Raw genomic sequence first — 23,557 nt, forward strand, 5'->3', positions numbered from 1 at the left:
GGCCGGTCGTATGCCGCTCCTTGCTCCCACACTCCCTCAATCAAAAACTGAGTGGAAGAAATGAAAGAAAAAGTCAATTTATTTCCTGAGGTGTCTTGATAGTCCTTGAAAAAAAAAAACAATCTTGAGCTGGGGGAAACAAAAGCAGGGAGTGTTCTAGAGTTTACGGAACGAAAGAGTGAAGATACTGGTTAACTTTTACGGTCCATACCAAAGATTTATGTTCCATGGTCCATACCGTACATGGACGGACTAGGGATAGCAGTCTTGTATAGCGAGGCCGCGGAGGATGTACAGTGTAGTGTAGGGTATAGAATTGGAAAGTTCGTAAAATCATGAAAATATCTGCAGAAGATAGCAAGAAATGCAGCATTGGAGTGGTGAATAAAATAATCCTGACATCGTTAAAAAAAGGAATTATGAAATGAAATGTTTTCAATTCGATATTGGTTACGGCGGGTTTACTCGTGTCAATTATGACTGAAATTGCAAGTTGGTTGAGTTTCCGACTGAATATCAGTGCCTAGCAACTGGAAAGACCATTCGCAAAACAAGGTCTTGTTCAGTCGATTTGCGACTTTGTGTACGTTGTGGCGTCACGGAGAAAGGTTTGAAACTGTGGTATCAATGTAGAGAAGAAGATTTTGGAGTTGGTGAGAGATAGAGAGAACATTTGGGACCCTGAAAGTGAATTCTACTGCAAAAAAATCCTACGCAACTCGGCGTTCGATGAGACAGATGCCACTCCCCGATGTCTGCTTCTCTCTATGCAGGGTGTTGTTGGAGGTGAGGATTGAATAGTTGTGATGATTGAATTTGATCGCAATCGTCATCGTCACCAGAGGAAGACATCTTGTTGGGTAGCTGTTTGTTTACACTCACTTCCCGCCAACCAGCCGATACTTCCCAGTCGTTCTGTGTGAACGTGTTCTGACTAGAAGGGCTCAGTCGATACTTCTAGCGACTTGAAATTTCAGTGGCATATTGACACATGTGAACCCGCCTTTCGAGTTGAATCTCCCCATGTGTGGGAGCAGTACGTCACGCCATACGTAGAAGCCCCCCTCCCACCCTGCATACCAGAATACAAATCTGGGAGGAAGATAGATGTTGGAGGAGGCCACATATAACACGAGAATAATTTGAATTTCTAGATTATATTTTTAGTGAACGATTGCTCAAGTATGTACACTGTAGACGAGGGAAATGGTTTAATGTCACGGAAGATGTAGTTGTGTTGTTTAAAAGGTTGCGACGAGTTGATAGATAAAGGAATTGAATAATACAGTGTCTTGCAACATTCTAAATCATAGAAAAATCATAAGTTAATGTTTGTTGTTTGCATGTGCTAACTATTTGATGTTGAAAATTTGAGAAATGTGTGTGTGTGTGTGTGTGTGTGTGTGTGTGTGTGTGTGTGCACTGAATAGGACACGAAGAAGTTTTCATCTTTCCCATTCCTTTCTTATCTTATTCAGTCTCACTCGATGCTGGACGCCTAGTGAGCTAAGCACTATAACATGTGAGCGATGGACGTTCTGTATGCTAGCCCAGCGTGAAGAGGCACCACGCTGCACTGTCAGGATAATATTCTTTATGATGCTTATTGATGTGCTGAGATCCATTCTTCTCTCTAATCCTTTTAGTATCCTCTCTTTCCTCTCCATCTTGCTAGGGACACGATTTTGGCGGCATCGTTGTGCCCCATCTATCACAGTGCTTAAATGTGCTGCTTCTTTCTCTCTTCAGGATATGTCATCATGCATGTGAGTTACCATGCACTCCACCTCAGGACACTCCTCACCACAACAGAGCAGACTACCGCGACGTACTACCAGTATTTATCCCCTTGCTGCTAGCACACTCTGAAGGCTTCCTGAAGAACGTGTTATAGACAGTCAGGAGTGTTTGTCTTCATGGTAGAATTTTCTGAGTCTTGAGGCCTGCTGGAGACAATACCGCACTGTAGGGTAGGTTTATTATTTTTCGTTTATCTTCATGGAGATCAGTGATTATTGTCTTACATGAGAGCGTTTTCTTCGCGTACGAGTATGTCACGGACTATTTATAACCACATTAGGCAACGCGCCTCAAGGTTCGAAGGAGGGATTGGGGCCGTCAAGTCGTGGAAAGTATTTTGTTTCGTCTCTTCTCCAGACGTTGGTTATGCGGTTAGTAATCCTATTTGATGCATCCCCCCCTACACACACACACACACACACAAACACTCTCTCTCTCTCTCTCTCTCTCTCTCTCTCTCTCTCCACACAGACACACACACACACTTAGAGTGAGCCGAACACGCTATCAAGAGATCGTACGTCTCGTTTTCAAGTTGTGAAGCCCCTCCCACTCACCACCACCATCATCACCATGCACACTCCTCCCCAATGCCAACCTCCTCTCATTGTACTATTGTAGTAAGTCTTACCGTCGCCACTACGACTACCGCAATCTCCTCCCATCCCCCTACCTTCGTCCCATTGTTCGGCTTTTGTACTGTAATTGCTGTGAGATCACGTGAGGAAGGACGCCACTCTCCGTTGTCCTGTAGCATTCCAGACTTACCACACCACACCACACTACGCCATGCTTCCCCCTCACACACATACGTATCACCTTCGCCACTACAACCACTCCCACCACCACAATAAATCACATTAAATCACAGGCGATTCACTACATACCACCACGTCACATTACACCGTCACGTCACACACAACACAGGAGGCGCCGCAGCAAGAGGACGCAGGCTGACTTAGCTGCTGGCTTTCACTCCTTTGTGGGTGTTTTGGATGCTTGCTTGTTTGCTACCTTGATTGTAACTTGTCTCTCCTCCATCTTCCTCTCTTCCCTCACCTTAATGGAGTTTTCCCCTCTGCCTGTACCCTCATGCCTCTATTTTTCCATGAGTATGTCCTACTGTCTCCCCAGGGCCGCTGTGTAGACGTCCTACATTGGTCGTTTTTGTCCTTGATTTTTGTCTTGTGAGTCATTGTTGTCCTCATGGTCGCCATACATATATGTATATATACGTATATATATATATATATATATATATATATATATATATATATATATATATATATATATATATATATATATATATATAATTGACATTTACAAATACATCCACTATTCATGTGAAGATCGCTTATCAGTCTTATCAACAGCGGGTTTCTATGACTTTGTTTTATGCTGATGGTATGGATTCATATTAATTAACCCAACACAGGCAGCCATCTCTGGCATAACACGCTTCTCAAAGGAAGAACTGCGTCGCATATGACGAGCTCCGACATGACCTAAGAGATGTACTGAAGAACGGTGACGACCACGTCCACTTACCTACTGACGCACCTTCCTCGTGACAAAAAAAAAAAAAACCCGGCTGCCGTAGACCTATTATTTGTCAAAATAAAATAAAATGCGTAAGCAGCTGTAATTGTGGTTGCGGCGGATTTAGATGATATAGATGGTTCTCATTTTCCATGAAAACACACACACACACACACACACACACACACACACACACACACACACACACACACATTATTTATTTTCTATCTACAAAATACTATATTTTGTGAGGCAGCGCAAGGAAGAGCGGGATCCCTGCAAGGGCCTCGCCCCTCAACAGAACATAAAATTGCCACGACTTACACAAAGCAGCCATTGAATCTGTCTGCCTGTCTCCCTTTCTGCTCTCAAATCCAGACGCAGCATAGAAAAAAATATCGTTGGTGTTGTTATTATTTTTATTTTTTTTATTACAATTATTGTTATTATTATTATTATTATTATTATTATTATTATTATTATTATTATTATTATTATTATTATTATAATTTATTTTATTTTTCTATAATTATCATTATCAGCATTATTATCATTATGATTATATAACTTCCAAATAATCAATTAGATAATTGTTTAAATATTAAATCTTAGAGTCCAGTGAACATTGCAGACCATTGACGGGGAGGCGCTGGGGAAGGTAAACTCTTGCCGAATTGAAATGGCATAAAAAAAAACTACCTTTGGCGTGTGTGTGTGTGTGTGTGTGTGTGTGTGTGTGTGTGTGTGTGTGTGTGTGTGTGTGTTCGGAGAACTTCCTGCCTTATCTCTGTTTTTGTAACAAGGGACACGTAGAACGTACTCCTCTTTCAGAATCGAAGAGTGTTACGTGAATCCTCCCTTAATACTTTCTTGCGCTGCTTCTAGTCCGTGAATCACAGCATACCTCGTTACGGTCTTGTCGACTTTATTTTCATCTCCTTCAGTACCAGGGTGTAGTTTTACCTTGAGTGTCCAGTGTCCTTTCACAGGTTACAGAGGGGAGTTTGAGGCTTTACATGGCGGTGATGGTGGTGTCGTATTCCATGTAATAACGAATAGTCGATTTTATTTACATTAAGAAGGGTCTATGGTGGTAAGAATATTAATTTTCAGTCTTCACTATTTTAATCCGCACAAGTTTCTGAAGCTATACAAAATCACGAAATAATAAGCAGAATGAATATGAAAACGTGTCATGGTACTGAAGGGGTTAAGTAGGGCAGGTATTCTTCTATTACAGAGCACTTAGATGCTTCTCTTCATCTTTTTTTTTTATTCCAGCTTTAGTGAATTCAGTTATTTGTTCCTTTGTCCATCTCACTAGCTCCATCTGTCGTTGACCCAAAGTGCTTAAATTTATACACCCTCTTGATATTAACTCCTTAACTGTCGCTTGCTACTCTTCATCCATTCCATTTTTCGTTTTTGTCTTCCTTCTTTTTTATACTATGTGTCTTCATTCCTCTACTTTCCAGAACATATCTCTACTCTTCGTGTTTCTTTTTCAGTTCTTTACTATTGGCAGCAAGTATTATGCCATCTGCCTTCAGTAACCATGCAGCAAAGTCATCTCTACCTCACGTTTTTGGATCCTTGGTATAGTGTTGCTTTAACAAAAAACTGTTGTATATAAGACCGCGCTTTACATTTAATTATTAACAAGTTTCCTTGCTCTTATGATTCATTAATGCTCGTTATATAATAAACTTTTGATACTTCTTTTTCCGCAGTGTCACTAAACCTGCCCAGGTTACGTGTATTTGATGGAACGCTAATGAAAGCACGACAGGTAATGCAAGTTCTGTATGTAGTTTAATTGCTATAGGTATCAAGGTTCTACAGGTGAAATAAATACTGCAGGTGACTGAAATGGATAACCTGGTACTTCACAGTTCGCGATACTTACCTGTTACTGTTGTTGTTGTTGTTGTTGTTGTCATCATCATCGGCATTATTTTTGGTGAAGTACCTAACTGCCTTTACTCTTATCAGTAACTTGAGCTTCATTCGTCATATCAGCTTATCATATCATTACCTAACTTTTGTAGTCTCTTACTATTACTTTTTTACTTTCTACCTCCCCTCCTCCACTACCATTAATTAATTTATTCTTCCTTTTTCGTCCTCTTTGTCTTCCTTCCCTAATTTCCCTACACAATTTTGAAGCTTGGGCGCGCACGCCGCATACACACACACACACACACACACACACACACATCAGCTGGTCTCCTTATTACTCGTATCCGTTTCCGTGGCGACACAATCTCCGGAGACGCGTGATGGGTGGCCAGCCAGTGTCCTTCCACAGGTTACAGAGGGGAGTTTGAGGCTTTACATTGCGGTGATGGTGGTGTCATATTCCATGTAATAACGTTGTGTGGTAGCTTCATCTAGGAAGAAAAAAGGTGCTATGGTGGCTTAGTCTTGTAATGTATTGCGATGATTTTGGTGTTTAGCAGCTGTGATTGACGTGTTCATGGTATAGTGATAGTGTAGTGGTGGCGGCGATAGCGTCTGGTGAGGAAGGTGGTGGTGACGAAGAGGCCATGAGGACCGCAGGCATAAGATCCGTTCCTCAGCCCGTCCCCCGCCCTGATGCCTCTGATAACCCCCAACCTTCCCAACCTCCAAAGCCCCTTCCCAGGACAAAGTTCCTGCAGAAGAGCGCGTCGGAGGAGTCCCCTGCCCCTGTCACGTTGCGGAGCCCGCCAGCCCCTCCCGTCCAATCCAAATGCATTTCCACCACGACTCCCACCCCACCTCCCAAGCCGCCCCGCACCCCAAGTCTTCGGAACAGTCCCAACAAGGACACCTCTTCGCAGCCTCGGCGCTCCGGTCTCATAGAGGTGCTGTCCCGTGCCAACACCGCTTCACCTACCTTGCCTACTTCGAGAACTCAACGGCAGGCTACGAGTGCGCTGAAGCCTGTCCGGCCAGCTCCCCAGGGCAGGGGTGCTGATCAACTTGCGGCCGTATCAACGCGACGTAATCAACGCCCTGTTCTACAACCACTCTCACTCCCTTCACCTCCCAAAGGCATCCCACCCATTCCTTCAAGCAGCGCTACACCCCGCGTTCCTACTCGTCCTTCCCCCGCTCAACTGGCAGCCTCGAGGACCCCAGCCCGTCCGTCCGATCGGGGTCGCAGCCCCCCGTCACTCACCGTTGGGTTACGGACGAACAGGAATTTACAGGGCCCTGTGTGCTCCATAGAAGATTTCGAGGATAGCTGTAAGGAAGTGTTCCGCAGCACGAAGAAGGCCAAGGAACTGTCAGCCCGTGGGAAGCATATGCAGGTGGGTATGCATGATCTAAAGCTGATAATAGCGAAACTAAGACAAGTATTTTGTAATAAGTTTTAAGAACCCGTGTTATACAGAGTGACGTCTTAGTTTCGTGTACACTATATTGATGTGAAAGCAGCAAATGTTGAAGACGAAACAAAAGGCACTATTGTAAAGAGAACACGTGTATTCATTGCTTTATCGTGTTGTAAAATGTGTTTGTTTTTGTTTTGTAAGTTCTAGAACGTTGGTAGTTTTCTTGTATTTATTTATTTACATATTTATGTATTTATTTACTTATGTACTTATTTTATAATTTTTGCGATAGTTGGTAGTTTTTTTTATTTATTTATTTATTTATCTATTTATATTATTATTTTTGGACGGCCGGTGTTTTATCATTTGAACGAGATGTTTATATTGTTTGCGATTAAATAGCAACAAAAAACTTTTTATTCAACTCGAACTCAGTTGTGGCAACTGCCCCCTGGTCAAAGGTTCGTTAAGGTGATGATGAATTGATAGGTCTTGTGCGTCCACTACGCTTATAGCCGGCCATGTTTGGTCAAGCGTATCACTCTCTCGCACCTACCAGTGCCCTACTTTGTAGCTTGGGCAAATGCATGTCATTCTGCAGAAAGTGATGGGCTAGGCCAAGAGGGTCATTCAGAGACCCTTGCTCGATAAAGCAAAATGCCACACGGCGCTTCCTTTGAAGAAGTGACTTCCATGCTCACTGGTCAGTCATCTGTAAGAACTACTGTATTAGTTTTTAAAATGGGTGACTTACGTGCAGATAATTCATGTGTTTCAACGTTTTTAATAAAAGATGAAGATATGTAGTGGTGCTGTAGGTGTTGAGACCGTCATAATTTTTAGATTCCAAAGTACTTTTAAGTCCTTTGTATTCCCTGTCAGTGTATAGATTTTGTGGCTATCCTGCAGGCTGCAAGTCACTTCCAGAAGGCGCTTACAGCATTAGACCGTGTGTTACGGGCACAGGTGCTCTCCCTCTCCCAACATGAACCCACCAGGCAGCGGCTCTTCCTTCTGCAGCAGGAAGTATTCAGTCTTAGGTGAGACCTTCTGTAGCCTCTATTTTTCTTACCTTCCATCACACACCTGATCATAATCACTATTCCACCTTTATACTTTCTTCTCCACACCCATGGACCCCACACCTCATCACTATTGGCCTTTAGTACTAAATTACTACCATTATCTTTACATATGATTATTGTAGCTCTTCACAAACATTCTCTTAAGGACCAACAGTTCTGTTGCTGCATAGCCTTTCCTTGTGTTCCTTCATCATCTCATCCATGTTGTCCCTGAAAAGATCTTTTGGCCAACAGGAAAGAGGCACTTAATGGCTTCACTGATGCCCAGACAGCTGTGCGGACACCTCCGGGTCTTGCTCCAACTCCTGCTACACCTGGAGCCCCACCTTCATATGATGATGTCCTGAAAGAGGATAGCCGCCTCCTTCAAGGTACAGTATAAGTATCTTGCCAAAAATTCTGTGAAAGTTATGTGAGTGGTAAGCAAAATAATTGCTCATGGATGTGTCATTAATGTGAACATGGAATGATTGTGGATTACTGATTTTAAATGAAAACAAAAAACAAAAACAAAGCTGTAAATTAAGTCCTTTAATGATGTGTCATACCTCCTTCACAGAAGGAGGTATGACACAAATTATGGATTTGAATGATACAAAGAAAACTAAGCAAAAGATGTGGAAATTGTGTAAGGAAAGGAAAAACTATTTATGGTCTTCACCATCAAAATAGAATCTAGCATAGGTAAGGCAAAAAAGTAGGACTTTTAAAAATTTGTTTAGGTAAGGTTAAAAAATGGGACTTTTTAGAATTTGTTTAGTTGATACTTATTACGTACTTTCTTATTAAGAATTTTAAGAGAAAAAAGTAGGGAGCCAATTTATCATTCCTAGAAGCATGACATGGGACATTATACTATGTTGTTGTTGTGTTAACAGATGGTCATCCACATCCACCCAGAGAATTATCCACACAGAGCACAATATCCTCTCCCAGCCTTCTAACACCTACTGGCCAAGGGTCTCGTCCACATACTCGCCCAGTAACCACACAGTCTCCAGCTAACAATAGGCAATCTGTCCGTGTTCGATCACACAGCAGTGGAGATCCAGAAATGGAGGAACTTGTAAATATGAGAGGGATCAGATCAGGAGAACCTACAACAGCTCCACCCTCCACTCACCAACGCTCTCTGTTTAAGTCCACACTTATATCAGCTACAAGACCTAAATCTTCTTACCATCCCTTGAGTCAACCAAACTCACTTTTGCTTCCTTCACCTACAGTCAGTTCTACTTCTCTTCCTCCTCCACTTCTTCCAGTCTCCCTTTCTCTTGCTTCCCTTCCCACCCAATCTTCAGGAGCTACATCCTTGGAAGCTCAGCCTCATCCTAGCCCTAGACCCACATCAGTGGTTGATGAGGCAGTGCTGAGTCAAATGAAGGTGCTCCATAAATATAAGAGTAATAAGAGTTCAAATGCATTGGCTGACACATCTGCCTCATATATTCAAAAAGAGCCACTCCCACCTATTCCCTTAAACAAAGACAACATGGAGGAATGGAAGAGAAAGGAAGAGATAATTAGCAATGATAGTGGTCAACCTTTGCTGGAAAATATTGAGAAGATCTCAAGAAATACTGTGCAGCTAAAGGATAAAGCAAAGAGTAATCCTGTACCTTTTGTATCTCCTGTTGATGATCCATTCCTAAGTTTGGATCCATTTCCTCTTGTTAAGCCACAGTCTGGAGACAGTAATGAGCTGTTCACAGAGGAGACACTGGGTGCCCACTCATTACCTGTAGTTTCAGTCACACATCAAAACCACAATCAAACACCTTCAGATGACTCAGCCCATGAATCATCACAGACGTCAGACCAGAAGGATTCATTTAGCTTCAGTGCAACACAAGACTTACTTAAAACTCAACCTGGGATAGCACAGAATCCTCCAGTCAACCTTGGAGACTCCATCCTTGAAGCCTTGGACTTTGCTATCACACCAGTGTCAAATCACAAAAAAGTCTCTCCCCAGCATTCATGGGAGAAGAAGAGAACTCGCTCTCACTCAGAGGAAAACTTACTGGATTCTTCATACAACACCTTTGAAACCATGCTGCTCTCTACCAAAGACAGGCAAGCTAGCAGGGCATCTATCATTGAGGAATTTGATCCTCTGATGGTTTCGCATGTTCCTCAGGACCACATTGAGGATGTGGAGAAAAGGGAAGATGAGCTGCATGAACATAAGGGAAGGGATGTATTGAGAGAGGAGAGAGAGACTAAAGGCAGTGTACCACCCGAACCAACACCACGGACAACAGTGGATACCAACAATGTGTCTAGTAAAAACAAAGAAGCAGCTAAGGAGGAGGGAGAGACAGACATTTTTGGTTCACCTGTATACTACTTTGCTGAAGGAGGAGCAGTAGCACTAGAGGAACAGGCAGGAGTAGATGAGTACACCAGTAGATATTCTGGAGCTTATGCCTTGTCCTATGGAGGGAAAGGAAAATCATATTCCTCCTCAGAAGACACAAGTAGTATGCACTCATGGCCCCCAGATTATAGTGCTAGGATACCATCTGACCCTGCTTCACCAATGTATCCCAGCCTGTACCCAGAAGAAGAGGAGGAGCAGGAGGAAGCGAAGGGAAGCAATTTTGGTGTAGGCCGTTCAGCTTTCTATATTCCTCCCACAATACAGGTTGGTTAAAACTTCACCCTATCATCTTTTTGTGGTCCCTTGGTTGTTTTTGTTTTTCTATTTTCTTATGATTTTTATTGAATTTGGATTTGGTAAATTAAGTTTGGTCTTTATCAGATTGTATATAAAGAATGGTTCATGGAGATGATTGGTTTTTGTGTTTTTGTCATGTGGTTCAATATTTGTTTGGAGAAGGGCAAATATATGAAAATGCTCCTGCTGTAGGAAGTGCTTGCCTTCATCAGGATGAGGTCAAAAGGAGGAACTTACTGAGTATCCGTGAGGGTGTCAAGATCTATTTCATACACACCGATGGCATTGTCACCTCACCGTGGAACAGGCCCTTCCTTGCTGTGTCCAGAGGTTTGTGGCATCATCTCATTTCATAGTGTTCTAATTTTTTGTCCAGCTTTTTTTGCCCTTTCCTTATTGTTTTCTTTTATTATTGTTTTATTTCTTTTATTAGTAAATTTCTGTAGTTGGTTTTGTTTTTTTCTGAGATTTTTACTTTTATTTTTAAGATTTAAATGGAAATTTAAATCTTTTAAAGTAGCATGTTTTGTACCTTTATAAATATTTTTCTCCAGAATGCAATTTTTTTTTTCTACCTGATTTTTTTTTTTTATCTAATTACTTCTTTTCTTCCAATTACACTTCAAGTTGCTCTTTTTTGGCTACTCCACGTGCCTTTTTTTTTTTCCTTTACTTCTCTTGCTTTTGATCTGTTGCTCATTCTACTCTTACTTGCTTCTTTGCTCTCTGTGCAGACCTATCTAAAGACAAATCCTTTAGTACTGGGCTGGTGGTGAGTGTTGGCAACAACCTATGGACGTGTGAGCTGCAGAGGAAGTCCACTCTGGTGCTGAGGACACAGACAGGGAGCTATGTCTTTAATGAAGTGGCAGGGAGACCAGAGTGTGAGTGTGCAAAGCTAGGACTTTGTTACTATGTTGGATCGAAGTGTTCGGCTTGAGCAGAATTGTAAATAAAATAGATAAGTGAATTAATAAAATAATCATGTACTACTATATGGTATAGACTTTTGTTATTTGAAGCTAATTTTTTAATGTGTACTGAGTGATAGCTGTGATATGATAATCTTGACTCATTTCTTTGGTTTGTGGCAGGCAAGGCAGTGGCCATTCGGGTGCCATCAGGAGTACGGCGTGTCCAGCATGAGCTGCTTAGTAACATCTTGCAACAGAACACCCTGTTGGAGGAAGAGCGACCCAAAGGCATCACCAAGGGTGAGCTTCATTACCAACTCATTTGTTAGCCAATTACAACATTTCTATTTCCATGAATATAAACTTAGTAAAGAATTTGGCTTGGCCACACACCATGATGAGGTTGAAAGAATACCATTACCATGTCTATATTTCCTACCAAGCCATCAGTTATTGCCATATTTTCATCTTATGTTGCCATTATGTTGCTGATTACCTGGTTCTCTGTTGCAGCCATCTCCAAGGGTGCCACCTCAGCTGCTACACGCATGACCAGACTGGTGGAGGACAAATCAGTAACTCCTAGTCAGACTTTTGTCAGGAGAAATTCAATCAGGGCATGTGAGTACTGCTGAAAGGAGGGAGAGTGGAAGGGCTAGATAAGAGTAGAGGAGGAGGAGGAATGAATTTATGATGTTACTAAATGGCCAGCTGATGCATGTATAAAGAGAGAGAGAGAGAGAGAGAGAGAGAGAGAGAGAGAGAGAGAGAGAGAGAGAGAAGAAGAAGAATGTGCAAGTATTATTTCCTTACAGTGAAGGGTGTCACCAAGCGGCTCACAAGCATTGCTGAGAAGACTGGAGGCACTTTGAAGGTGAGGGAAAGGGAAAATGATAACAAATGAAATATGAGAAATGAAAGCAAGTAAAATTAATTAGATATGACATGAAAATATTAACATTAGCAGGCAGTAGCAGTCAGTTTAAGTGAAATTAAATAAATGTTTTAGCAGAACTTGAATGGACACTTGAATCAAATAAAGTGAATAGAAAAAAAAATCCACAAGTTTTAGTGCACTGAATGAGATGAAATATACCAATTTTGCTTGTCAAAAAAAAAAGAAAAAAAAAAAAAAGTAATACTGTATGCCATATTTTCTCCTCATTCCATTATTCCCTGTTCCCAAAACCCAGGAGCTGCCTGAAGAGTACCAGGCTCTACAGGAGGCAGCAGACACTCTTGCCTTTGCCCACAGTGCCAAGATGATCCAGTATGTTTGAACCTCTACCTGGGAGTGAAGATTGTGCAGCTGTCTTAATATTAGGAATCTACAAGCAGGAATAAGTTTGTTATGCTTTGATTTTGTTCAGTGGTGCATGGTGCTTGTTGACTGCTGACTGTTTTCATGCATGAACTAAATTTTTAAGGAGTTGTCAGTCATGCATGAATTGATGAGTTGCATGAAGTAATAGTATTGTACTGTGTATAAACTGGAATTTGATGAACAAAGGTTACCCATTCCATTCAAGAAAATGTTCACTGTGTCTTATCTCCATCTTTTACTAGGTATATGTCCATCATAACGGTTAAGAAATAAGAGGCATGTCTTAGGGCACATCACTTAGTGACTGACATGTGTAGCTCATAAACAGAGAAGAAACTATCTTATCTGACCACACTGTTGTATCATTAAGTTGGGCTATGTACTGTGCACCGAGTAATCACTTTCTAGCACAACTGTAATGAAAGACAAGATTTGACTGAAAGAATAATATAATTATAAATCATTTCTTTACCTTAAGTGTGGTGTATGGTGTGTCTCTAGGGGCCAAATTCATAGTACTTTCATCATTCTGGTTATCATGTCCTTAGGAATAGTGTTCGTCATGATTACTATCATCATCATCTTTGTTATCCTCATCATTGCTCTGAAAAAGGTTTCATGTGTGCACTGGCCTTTTTTTTTTTATCTGGTGGTGGCTGGTCAGGCTGCATGGTCTCGACCTGCTCTTCCACTTGGGCCTAGGTCAGTGAAAACCTCTGGATTATTTACCTGTTGGTGAATTGGTAGACTCCACTAGTTGTGTTGGCCAGTGGTTTACTGATTTGGCCAGCAAACATAGTCTGTTTCTGGATGGTGAATACCAGGGATAGTCATTTTGAAAAAAGCAGTGGGAAATGTATTCCAGGTTCTTGGAATTACTTGTTGAACAAATTGGATAAGAATTTTTCTTCTTGTGTTAGTTTGTTGATTGATCAGTAGTTTCAGCAAGGCTTGAGTTAAAATTTTAACAGTAGGAGGTTAAAGCATGCTGTATGGCTCACATACTCGTGTGTTGCATTTATATTACAGTTATGCAGTGAAATATATTCTTAGAACTTAATATGTGATAATGTATAGCTATGCTTCAAGTTATTATTTGTAGCAGAGGTACTACAGATGATGAACTTTGTTCCACATCATCCTTGGAATCTTTCTGGATGGTAAAGTCAGGGGTAGATTTCAGATCATGACAGGGTTGGTTACTGTTGTCTGCTTTCTGGCCTGACCTTGAGAAAGCTAAGGCCAGTCCATACTCATACCTGTGGGGATGCAAGTTCAATGTACTATGTACATGTGATTCAGTATAAGAGTACAAAGAAAAGGAGGAAAAAACTCCAGTTTTTGTTCTATTCTGTTCTATCTCTGTTCTGAATATTAATTGTTTGCTCATTCCTTCATAGGAATGGCTATGATAGGACTATACAGGACAGCAGCTGACTGCCTCACAGAAGGAGGGCTGAACAATATATTGGCCTAAATGTGACCACAGCAAGCCAAGATAACAGGGCTTTATGCTGTTGTTATGTATCTTAGATCGTGTGATAAGAAACTCCACTTACACCATTCTTGCATTTAACTCTCCAGTTTTGGGATGCTCCTGCTTGGACAGAGGTAGCAGAGTTCAGTAGGAGAAACAATACACATGGATTTGTGAGACATATGCATCATAATTCAGTGAATAAGTTATATCACAGCTACATAATAGTGCAGTCTAGATAGATTATAGATTAAAAAAAAATAGCCCAGATTGTCTACAATGCAGGCAAAACATTGAATTTGTGAGCATAATAAAAATATAAAGCAGTATATGTTAGCATAGTGGCACCCCTAGATGAGCATCATCCTTACAAAACAATGGTTACTGTATAACCAAATATCTTAATACCCATAGTGCAATGATAAAATGTTGATTACATGATGAGTGCAAATGTTAAGTTGATTATGTAATCATAGTTCATTGTACAGAAAGCACATTTCATTTGTATGTACATAGGCTAACCCAACATTGGAAAAGGTAGGAAAATTAGTAATGATTAATTCACAGCTGGAATGTGACATGAAACATTGATGGCTCTGCTGAGTTAACATTTCATAAATTGTAGGTTTCTGTGAAAGTGATTGGGTGGTATAATGATCTGAATGATGAAATGAAAGATTTTTATCTATTAAATGAGATTGAATATTTTTTTTACTGTGATGGATGAGGCAAATGGCTTTAGAGAAAAGGGAAACAGTTGAAGTTCTATAACCTACAGTATGCCATTACCCATTACTAGGTCCATACAATATAGCTGAATGAGGAGGTCAATGGGCTACACACAGGTGCTTGAGAATGGAGGGTAGTACAATTCGCTTGGTTTGTCATGTTGGGCGAGAGTGTAAGACATACCTGATTCTCTCCCATACACAAGGAACTTACTGACATAATATGTTCAGCATGAAAAATTAAGCTAACAAGGACATTTACCACTATAAAAGAAGGGAATTCGTACATAAACATATCAGTATTTGTAATTCTTAGTAGCTTAAATGTAACAGCACAGATGCACTCACACATACTACACTTGTATGCATTCACACACACACACACACACACACACACACACACACACACACACACACACACACACACACACACACACACACACACACACACACACACACACCAAGGTCAGGCAGGAGAAAAGTGATATTAGGAGATTTCAACTGTAAAGATGTGGACTGGGAAAATTATGAAAGTGGTATGGGGAGAAAGATTCCTGAACCTAATGGTAGATAATATGATGGACCAAAGAGTAAAGGAAAACACAATATTCAGAGGAAACGATGAGCCGGCGAGATTGGACCTAGTTTTTACAAGGGGTATACAAATGAACGATGATATAAGATATAAGTGCCCATTGGGAAAGAGTGACCATGTAATATTAGAAATGGATATAGAAGAGGGAAAGGAAGATAGAGACGATTCATACAAAGGAGACCGATTAAATTACAGAAAGGCTGATATTGAGAATCTCAAGAACTATTTTAAAACGTTAACTGGGAGGAGATGGAAAACTCAGAGACAGTGCAAGAGAAGTATAACTTATTTTTGGAAATATACAAAACAGGAGTCAGGAATATGTCCCAAATATTGACCTAAAGAAGAAGGAAAGAAAGATTGGTTTAATGCAAGGTGTGCTAGGGCAAAGGAGAAAAGAGATGGAGCATGGAAAAGGTGGAGGAGAAATAGAAATCCAGTAAATAAGGAAAACTTCAAGGCAGCGAGAAATGAATATGTTAAGGTGAGGAAGAATGAGGAAAGGAACTATGAAAAGGACATTGTTGAAAAATGTAAGGAGCAACCAAAATTGTTCTACAGATTCATAAATGGAAAAATTAGGCAAAAAGAAACAATAGAAAGGTTAAAAGGAGAGAACGGGATGGTGGAAGACCCAAAAAGTATGGCAGAACTATTAAATAATAAATTCCAGGTCTTTACTAAGGAATCCAAATTTGAAAGGCCACAGGGTAATAGAGAGACCATCTATATGAAAGAGTTAATGAAGGAATTGGATGAAGGGAAGGCAATGGGACCGGATGAAGTCTCAGGCAGAATACTGAAAGAATGTAGGGAAGAACTAGCAAGTCCTATATACAACATCATAAAATGCTCAATAGAAAATGGAACAGTACCAGTAGAATGGAAAAGAGCTGAGGTGGTTCCCATATATAAGAGTGGAAGGAAGAACCTTTAAATTACAGACTGGTATCACTAACTAGTGTAATATGCAAGATGTGTGAAAGAATAATAAAGAAACAATGGATCGAGTTCCTTGAAGACAACAAATTAATATCAAATAGCCAATTTGGTTTTAGCAAAAGACTGTCATGTGTAACTAATTTACTTTGTTTCTACTCTAGAATAGTTGATAGAGTACAAGAGAGAGAGGATGGGTTGACTGTATTTATTTGGATTTAAAAAGGCGTTTGATAAAGTGCCACATGCAAGATTACTGTGGAAGTTAGAGGAGAAGGGTGGCTTAAAAGGAAGCACATTGAGATGGATGGAAAATTATTTGAGGGGGAGAGAAATAAGGACGGTAGTTAAAGATATGAAGTCCAAGTGGAGAGCAGTAGAAAGCGGAGTGCCACAGGGGTCAGTATTGGCACTAATACTTTTCCTCATATATATAAACGACATGCCAGAAGGAGTGAACAGCTACATAAATCTGTTTGCAGATGATGTGAAACTGTGCAGAGTTATAAAGCAAAAGAGGATTGTGAAATACTGCAGGAAGACCTAAATAAGATCTGGGAATGGAGTAAAAGTGGGAAATGGAATTCAATGTGGACAAAAGCCATGTCATGGAAATGGGAAAGAGTGAAAGACGACCAGTGGGAATCTATAAGATGGGAGATGGAGGAGAACTGGAGAAAGTAAAAAGGAAAAGGATTTAAGGATGACGATGGAAGAAAACAATCAACCAGTAAGCCATATTGATAGAATTTTCAGAGAGACATATAATTTGCTAAGGAATATTGGAGTAGCATTTCACTACATGGACAAAGAAATGATGAAGAAATTGATAAGTACTATAATAAGACCCAGATTGGAATATGCAGGAGTAGTGTGGGCCCTCATAAAAAGAAACACATAAGGAAGTTGGAGAGACTACAAAAAATGGCTACAAGAATGGTTCCAGAATTTGAAGGGATGACATATGAGGAGAGACTAAAGGCTATGGATCTACCAACCCTGGAACAGAGAAGGGAGAGAGAGGATCTGATACAAGTTTATAAATTGATCAACGGAATGGACCAAGTGGATAATGAGAAACTGATCCTGAGAGAAGAATATGACATCGAAGCACAAGATCGCATAGTAAAAAGCTGAGAAAGGGAAGATGTGTGAGAGATGTTAAAAAATATAGTTTCCCGCAAAGATGTGTTGAGACGTGGAACAGTTTGAGTGAAGAAGTGGTGTCAGCAACGAGTGTGCATAGTTTTAAAGAAAAATTGGATAAGTGTAGATATGGAGACGGGGCCACACGAGCATAAAGTCCAGGCCCTGTTAAACTACAACTAGGTAAATATAACTAGGTAAATACACACAGTAAATAAATAGAAAAATAACAAACAGAGAGACCATTACTAAGTTAATTAAGGGAAATAGGATGTACAAAACAACAAGAAATAAGTGAACTTATGAGAGCTTTAAATCAGTATTCAGTGAAGAGGGAGAGTTCATAAATCCAAACAACTAGAGACACAGGAAGAATTAAGAAACATAGTGGTGCAAAAATGGAAAATTAGAGAATTACTAGAAAAGTAGATGTAAGAAAGGACACTGAGAGAATGTAGAGAACAACTGGTGAACCAATTTGGGATGTAATCAACAGCTTTCTAATGAAAGGGAAGGTACCAAGGGAGTGGAAAAGAGCAAATATTGTCCAGATATACAAAGGAGAAAAAAAAGACTGAGCCCCTAAATTATAGACCAGTGTCACTAACTAGTGTTATGGGATATTGTTATTAAAGAAAAATGGTTAAAATATCCAGAGGGAAATAAAAATAACTCCCAATTCAGTTTCAGAAAAGGAAGATCATGCATAACAAACTTGCTAAGCTTTTATACAAGAGTCATAGATGAAGTACAAGGGAGAGATGGATGGGTTGACAGTGTGTGTTTAGGTATCAAGAAGGCTTTTGCCAGAGTACCACATAGAAGACTCCTATGGAAAATAGAACACAATGGAGGAATACAGGGAAATATCTTGAATTGGATGACAGACTACTTAACAGAAAGGGAAATGAGAACAATGATAAGAGACACCCCATCAAGCTGGAGCACAGTTACTAGTGGCGTACCACATTGTTTGGTGCTAGTTCCTATTATGTTCCAAGTATATATTTATGATATACAAGAGGGTTTGAGTTGCTGCATAAATTTATTTGCAGACAATGCAAAACTTTTGAGAGTAATAAAGAACATTAGTGATTGTATGGAATTGCAGGAAGATATTGACTAAATCTGGGTATGGAGCCAAAAGTGGAAATTAGAGTTTAATATCAGGAAATGCCATGTGATGGAAATGGGTAAAAGTAATAGAAGGCCAACATGGGAATATAAAGTGAAAGAAGTGATTGTAATGAAAAGGAGTGAAGAAAAAGACTTGGGAGTGATTATACAAGACACCCTGACTCCAAAAAGACACATAAATGGACTATTTGCTTCAACATACAAGACATTAACTAACATCAGGGTGGTGATTAATTACATGGATAAGAGTATAATGAAAAAGATCATAACGTCATTATGATAAGACCTGGAGTAGAATATGCAGCATAGGTATGGTTACTATACAGGCAGAAAGACATCGAGAAACTAGAATGAATCCAAAGGACCACTATAAAGATGGCCCCAGAAATAAAGGATCTTCCCTATGAAGGAAAACTGAAGGAAATGGGACTACCAACTTTGGAGGATTGATGGAAGGATATGGGACTACCAACTTTTGGAGGATTGATGGGAAAGAGGACACTTAATAATGATGTATAAGTTAGTAAACCATATAGAAAAGGTAGACAAGACCTGGTATCATTGACGGAGGGTGGAGATAGACAAACGAGGACATTCCAAGAAGAGCATGAGAAGTCAGTGTCTGAGAAACATGAAGAAGTTCAGTTTCTGACATAAGACAGTGGACATCTGGAATGGATGAGTGAAGAGATTGTAGCAGCTGAAAGATAAGTGATAAATGTAGGTCTGGAGACATGTCACTGTGAGCCACACTGAAACCCTGTAATATACAACTGGGTAGATACACACACACACACACACACACACACACACACACACACACACACACACACACACACACACACACACACACACACACACACACACACACACACACACACACACACACACACACACACACACACACAAACACAGGAATGGACAAGGAGACAGGACACAGAGAGCTTAGCTCAGGCCCTGTAATACACAAATAGGTAAATACACACACACACACACACACACACACACACACACACACACACACACACCGGTAAGCCATATTGATAGAATTTTCAGAGAGACATATAATTTGCTAAGGAATATTGGATTAGCATTTCACTATATGGACAAAGAAATGATGAAGAAATTGATAAGTACTAAAATAAGACCTAGATTGAAATATGCAGGAGTTGTGTGGATCACCCATAAAAAGAAACACATAAGGAAATTGGAGACTACAAAAAATGGCTACAAGAATGGTTCCAGAATTTAAAGGGATGACATATGAGGAGAGACTAAAAGCTATGGATCTACCAACCCTGGAACAGAGAAGGGAGAGAGGGGATCTGATACAAGTTTATAAATTGATTAACGGAATGGATCAAGTGGATAATGAGAAACTAATCCTGAGAGAAGAATATGACATTAGAAGCACAAGATCGCATAGTAAGAAACTGAGGAAGGGAAGATGTCTGAGAGATGTTAAAAATATAGTTTCCCGCAAAGATGTGTTGAGACTTGGAACAGTTTGAGTGAGGAAGTGGTGTCAGCAACGAGTGTGCATAGTTTTAAAGAAAAATTGGATAAGTGTAGATATGGAGACGGGGCCACACGAGCATAAAGCCCAGGCCCTGTAAAATTACAACTAGGTAAATACACACACTGTATAGTTTATGAGATATGATAAGAAAAATAAGAGGATTGGTTTCACACATTTTCATTTGAACAGGCCAGGTCATGTTATGCAGTCTAAAGATTATATTACCATCTCTGTATTATTGTTGTTTTCTGTAAAACAGGTTTTAAATCATATGAAATTCTGAAAAAAAAAGAAAAAAAAAAGGATGATTAAAGAATAAATGTTTTTTTCTTTTTTACTATTGTCAGTATTACTAATCTAAAGGTGATGATATCAACAAAAAGCTGAGGAACTTAATGTTCTTCACTTTTTGCTGATGTCTCCTGATGACCTACAAGAAGACATGTCAAAATTAATTAAAAGATGCATTACTGTGTCAAAATAGACAGAAGAGAATTGTGTGATATGAAATTTTAGTTGGTTCTTGTCAAACATTTCGATAACAGGTCTTGGCAATAGGTGGCTGGCACAGCAGAGTTTGTCCCACAGCTGTTGACACCTGAGCAGGAGTTCATAACATAATAATCAACTGATACTGATTTTCTTATGTCCCTTATTATAGGTAGTGAGGCATGAATGGCCAATGTCTGATCCATAAATAAAGATTCAATCATCACTGAGAGTTCCTGTCATTACCAAGATCTAATAAAGCTTGCTGAGTTCAGAGAAAAACTAAGATGCTCCAAATTGTCTCTTTTGACTAATGGTGTGTCATTTATCATAAGTATGGGTAATTATTGTGAAGATCTGATGCTTTGCAAATATGATGCGATATGTGTGATGCAGTATACTGTAGCTAACAATCAATGTGGCTTAGGTCAGAAGCACCTACACCAGAACAAGGCACCAGCACACTCAATGCAGTTTAGCAAAACACACCTTTTTAGGAAGCTTGAGATAACTTATGCTTGCTTCATGTATGACACAATAAGATATTAATTTTACCTTGGTTCACTACTCAACCTTTTTCTTATGTACTGTATCTGCTGCCCTAAGATCATCCAAGAGCTTATCACTGCCTGCCTGTCCTGATAGCTCATGGGGTAAAAGTCAATTATCATTCCAAATAGTAGTAGTGTGCCATGATAGGCAATGTGCAGTTATAGTTGATAGAAGGGTTTCTATAAATAGAGACTAGCACTGTTATTAACCCCATGTATCAATGTATTTATCAAGAAACAGTATCTTCTGAATACAGTTAACCTGATTGAGTGTGTTTGCCACATTCCCTCTGAGGAAGATGTGTAGTGGAAACATTAGGAATGTAGTTTTTCTTCTTCAGCTTGAGTTTTTCTTACACACACACACACACACACACACACACACACACACACACACACACACACACACACACACACACACACACACACACACACACACACACATACAGTTATTATATTTTAATCATGACATTGGTTTATAGATTTACTATTACATACTTATACACTCTGACATTGATAGCAAAATAAAGATGAAATTTATATCTGGACAGATGACAATGATAACATAGACACTCACATATGAATCATCTATAGACATTTTAAAATATGTGTACTATAATTGATAGATATTGTTTAAGAAGAGGACTTTTCTTCCATATTGTAGTACCTAATTTCAATATATTACCTAATACAAGTTAATATAATATGCACACACACACATTAGTGATACAAGCGTTGTACACTGAGAGATTCCTGCTCACATTAAAGTAAGGCAGGAATTGAATAAAATCTTTGAAATCCTGAGATTTTGTTTAATATACTACTTCTGTATATTAAGAAGCACCATTTTGTAGTAAATGTAGCATAATACTCTGAACTATATATATATATATATATATATATATATATATATATATATATATATATATATATATATATATATATATATATATATATATATATATATATATATATATATATATATATATATATATATATATGTATATATATATATATATATATATATATATATATATATATATATATATATATATATATATATATATATATATATATATATATATATATATATATATATATATATATATATATATATATATATATATATATATATATATATATATATATATTCTTCATGCATGATCTTTCAGATTGAAGTATGAAATCTTTGAATAATTCTAAACAATGATATTTGTTTGGTGCTTGGTTTTTAGTTCATAAAATATATATTTTTTTATATGAGAGAGAGAGAGAGAGAGAGAGAGAGAGAGAGAGAGAGAGAGAGAGAGAGAGAGAGAGAAGGATTAGTAATAATTTGTTCATAGATATCAGTATTACTAGTTTTTGTTACATCATGGAAATGTCCTTAATTTGTCCTTGTGACTTGGACCAGGCCAGTGCAGCAGAATTGTGTTCATCTTAACTGTGATTTTCTGTTATAGGTTGAATATTCTACAGTAGAAATGTTATGATTTAAAATTATTCAAGAATTTCAGATTAAATTTCAATGTGTCTTTTGCAAGTACATTATATATATATATATATATATATATATATATATATATATATATATATATATATATATATATATATATATATATATATATATATATATATATATATATATATATAGATAGATAGATAGATAGATAGATAGATATGATCAATTTGCAGTTTCATCCAACCATGGGATCTGCTATGTGGCTGATGTTTTTCTGGTGAAAACTGTAGTGAAATGATAGATGCTATGTCATTTGTCATAAATTAATAATTTTTGAATTGTGACTGTTTTATGAACTCCAGCTTATGCCTACCACTCATTCCCAATGATCTTGGGGGATCTGTGTAAGCAAAGAAACAGCTGGGCTGCACATCGATCCGTTGCCCCAGCCATAAAAGTATTTTTGAGTTTTTTATGTTGTTTTGTTGTCTTCAGACCTCTATTGCAATTCACATTACTTCATGTAATGCTCCCCCACCCAAAAACTCTAATTTCGTTTTGATCCCCATGATCATTGGGAATGAGAGATAGGCTTAAGTTGGAGTTCAAAATACAGTCATAACTAGAAAAATATTCATTAGCATCAATGATTTCACCAGAAAAACATTAGCCATACACCAGTTTCCATGGTTGGGTAAAACTGCAAATTGACCACACACACACACACACACACATATATATATATATATATATATATATATATATATATATATATATATATATATATATATATATATATATATATATATATATATATATATATATATATATTTAGCTATACATACACTGCAC

At 38.7% G+C, this 23,557-nt stretch overlaps 1 protein-coding gene across 2 annotated transcripts; it reads left to right on the forward strand.

The window, feature by feature from the left end:
* The first annotated feature begins 4,053 nt into the window (after positions 1–4,053).
* On the forward strand, positions 4,054–14,468 carry LOC123511217 (protein piccolo-like). 2 transcript variants are annotated; one of them, XM_045266907.1, is made up of 10 exons: positions 4,062–6,635; positions 7,569–7,699; positions 7,979–8,115; positions 8,623–10,391; positions 10,637–10,754; positions 11,159–11,308; positions 11,519–11,638; positions 11,852–11,959; positions 12,154–12,212; positions 12,532–14,468. In XM_045266907.1, the coding sequence occupies exons 1-10, from the start codon at positions 5,886–5,888 to the stop codon at positions 12,616–12,618; spliced, it is 3,429 nt and encodes a 1,142-aa protein (XP_045122842.1). In that variant the 5' UTR covers positions 4,062–5,885; the 3' UTR covers positions 12,619–14,468. The 2 variants fall into 2 exon arrangements, 1 of the variants encoding a protein (XP_045122842.1); XR_006676711.1 differs by lacking the exons at positions 11,519–11,638; positions 11,852–11,959; positions 12,154–12,212; positions 12,532–14,468 and having other exon boundaries at positions 4,054–6,635; positions 10,617–10,754; positions 11,159–11,295.
* Positions 14,469–23,557: the final 9,089 nt, after the last annotated feature.

Source organism: Portunus trituberculatus, chromosome 31 (assembly GCF_017591435.1).
Source record: "Portunus trituberculatus isolate SZX2019 chromosome 31, ASM1759143v1, whole genome shotgun sequence".
Taxonomy (NCBI): domain Eukaryota; kingdom Metazoa; phylum Arthropoda; class Malacostraca; order Decapoda; family Portunidae; genus Portunus; species Portunus trituberculatus.

Coding starts and splice junctions, on each gene's coding strand:
- LOC123511217 (XM_045266907.1), top strand. CDS start 5,886: ATGAGGACCGCAGGCATAAGATCCGTTCCTCAGCCCGTCCCCCGCCCT. Junction 8,116..8,622: donor GGATAGCCGCCTCCTTCAAG/GTACAGTATAAG, acceptor TTGTGTTAACAG/ATGGTCATCCACATCCACCC. Junction 10,392..10,636: donor ATATTCCTCCCACAATACAG/GTTGGTTAAAAC, acceptor TGCCTTCATCAG/GATGAGGTCAAAAGGAGGAA.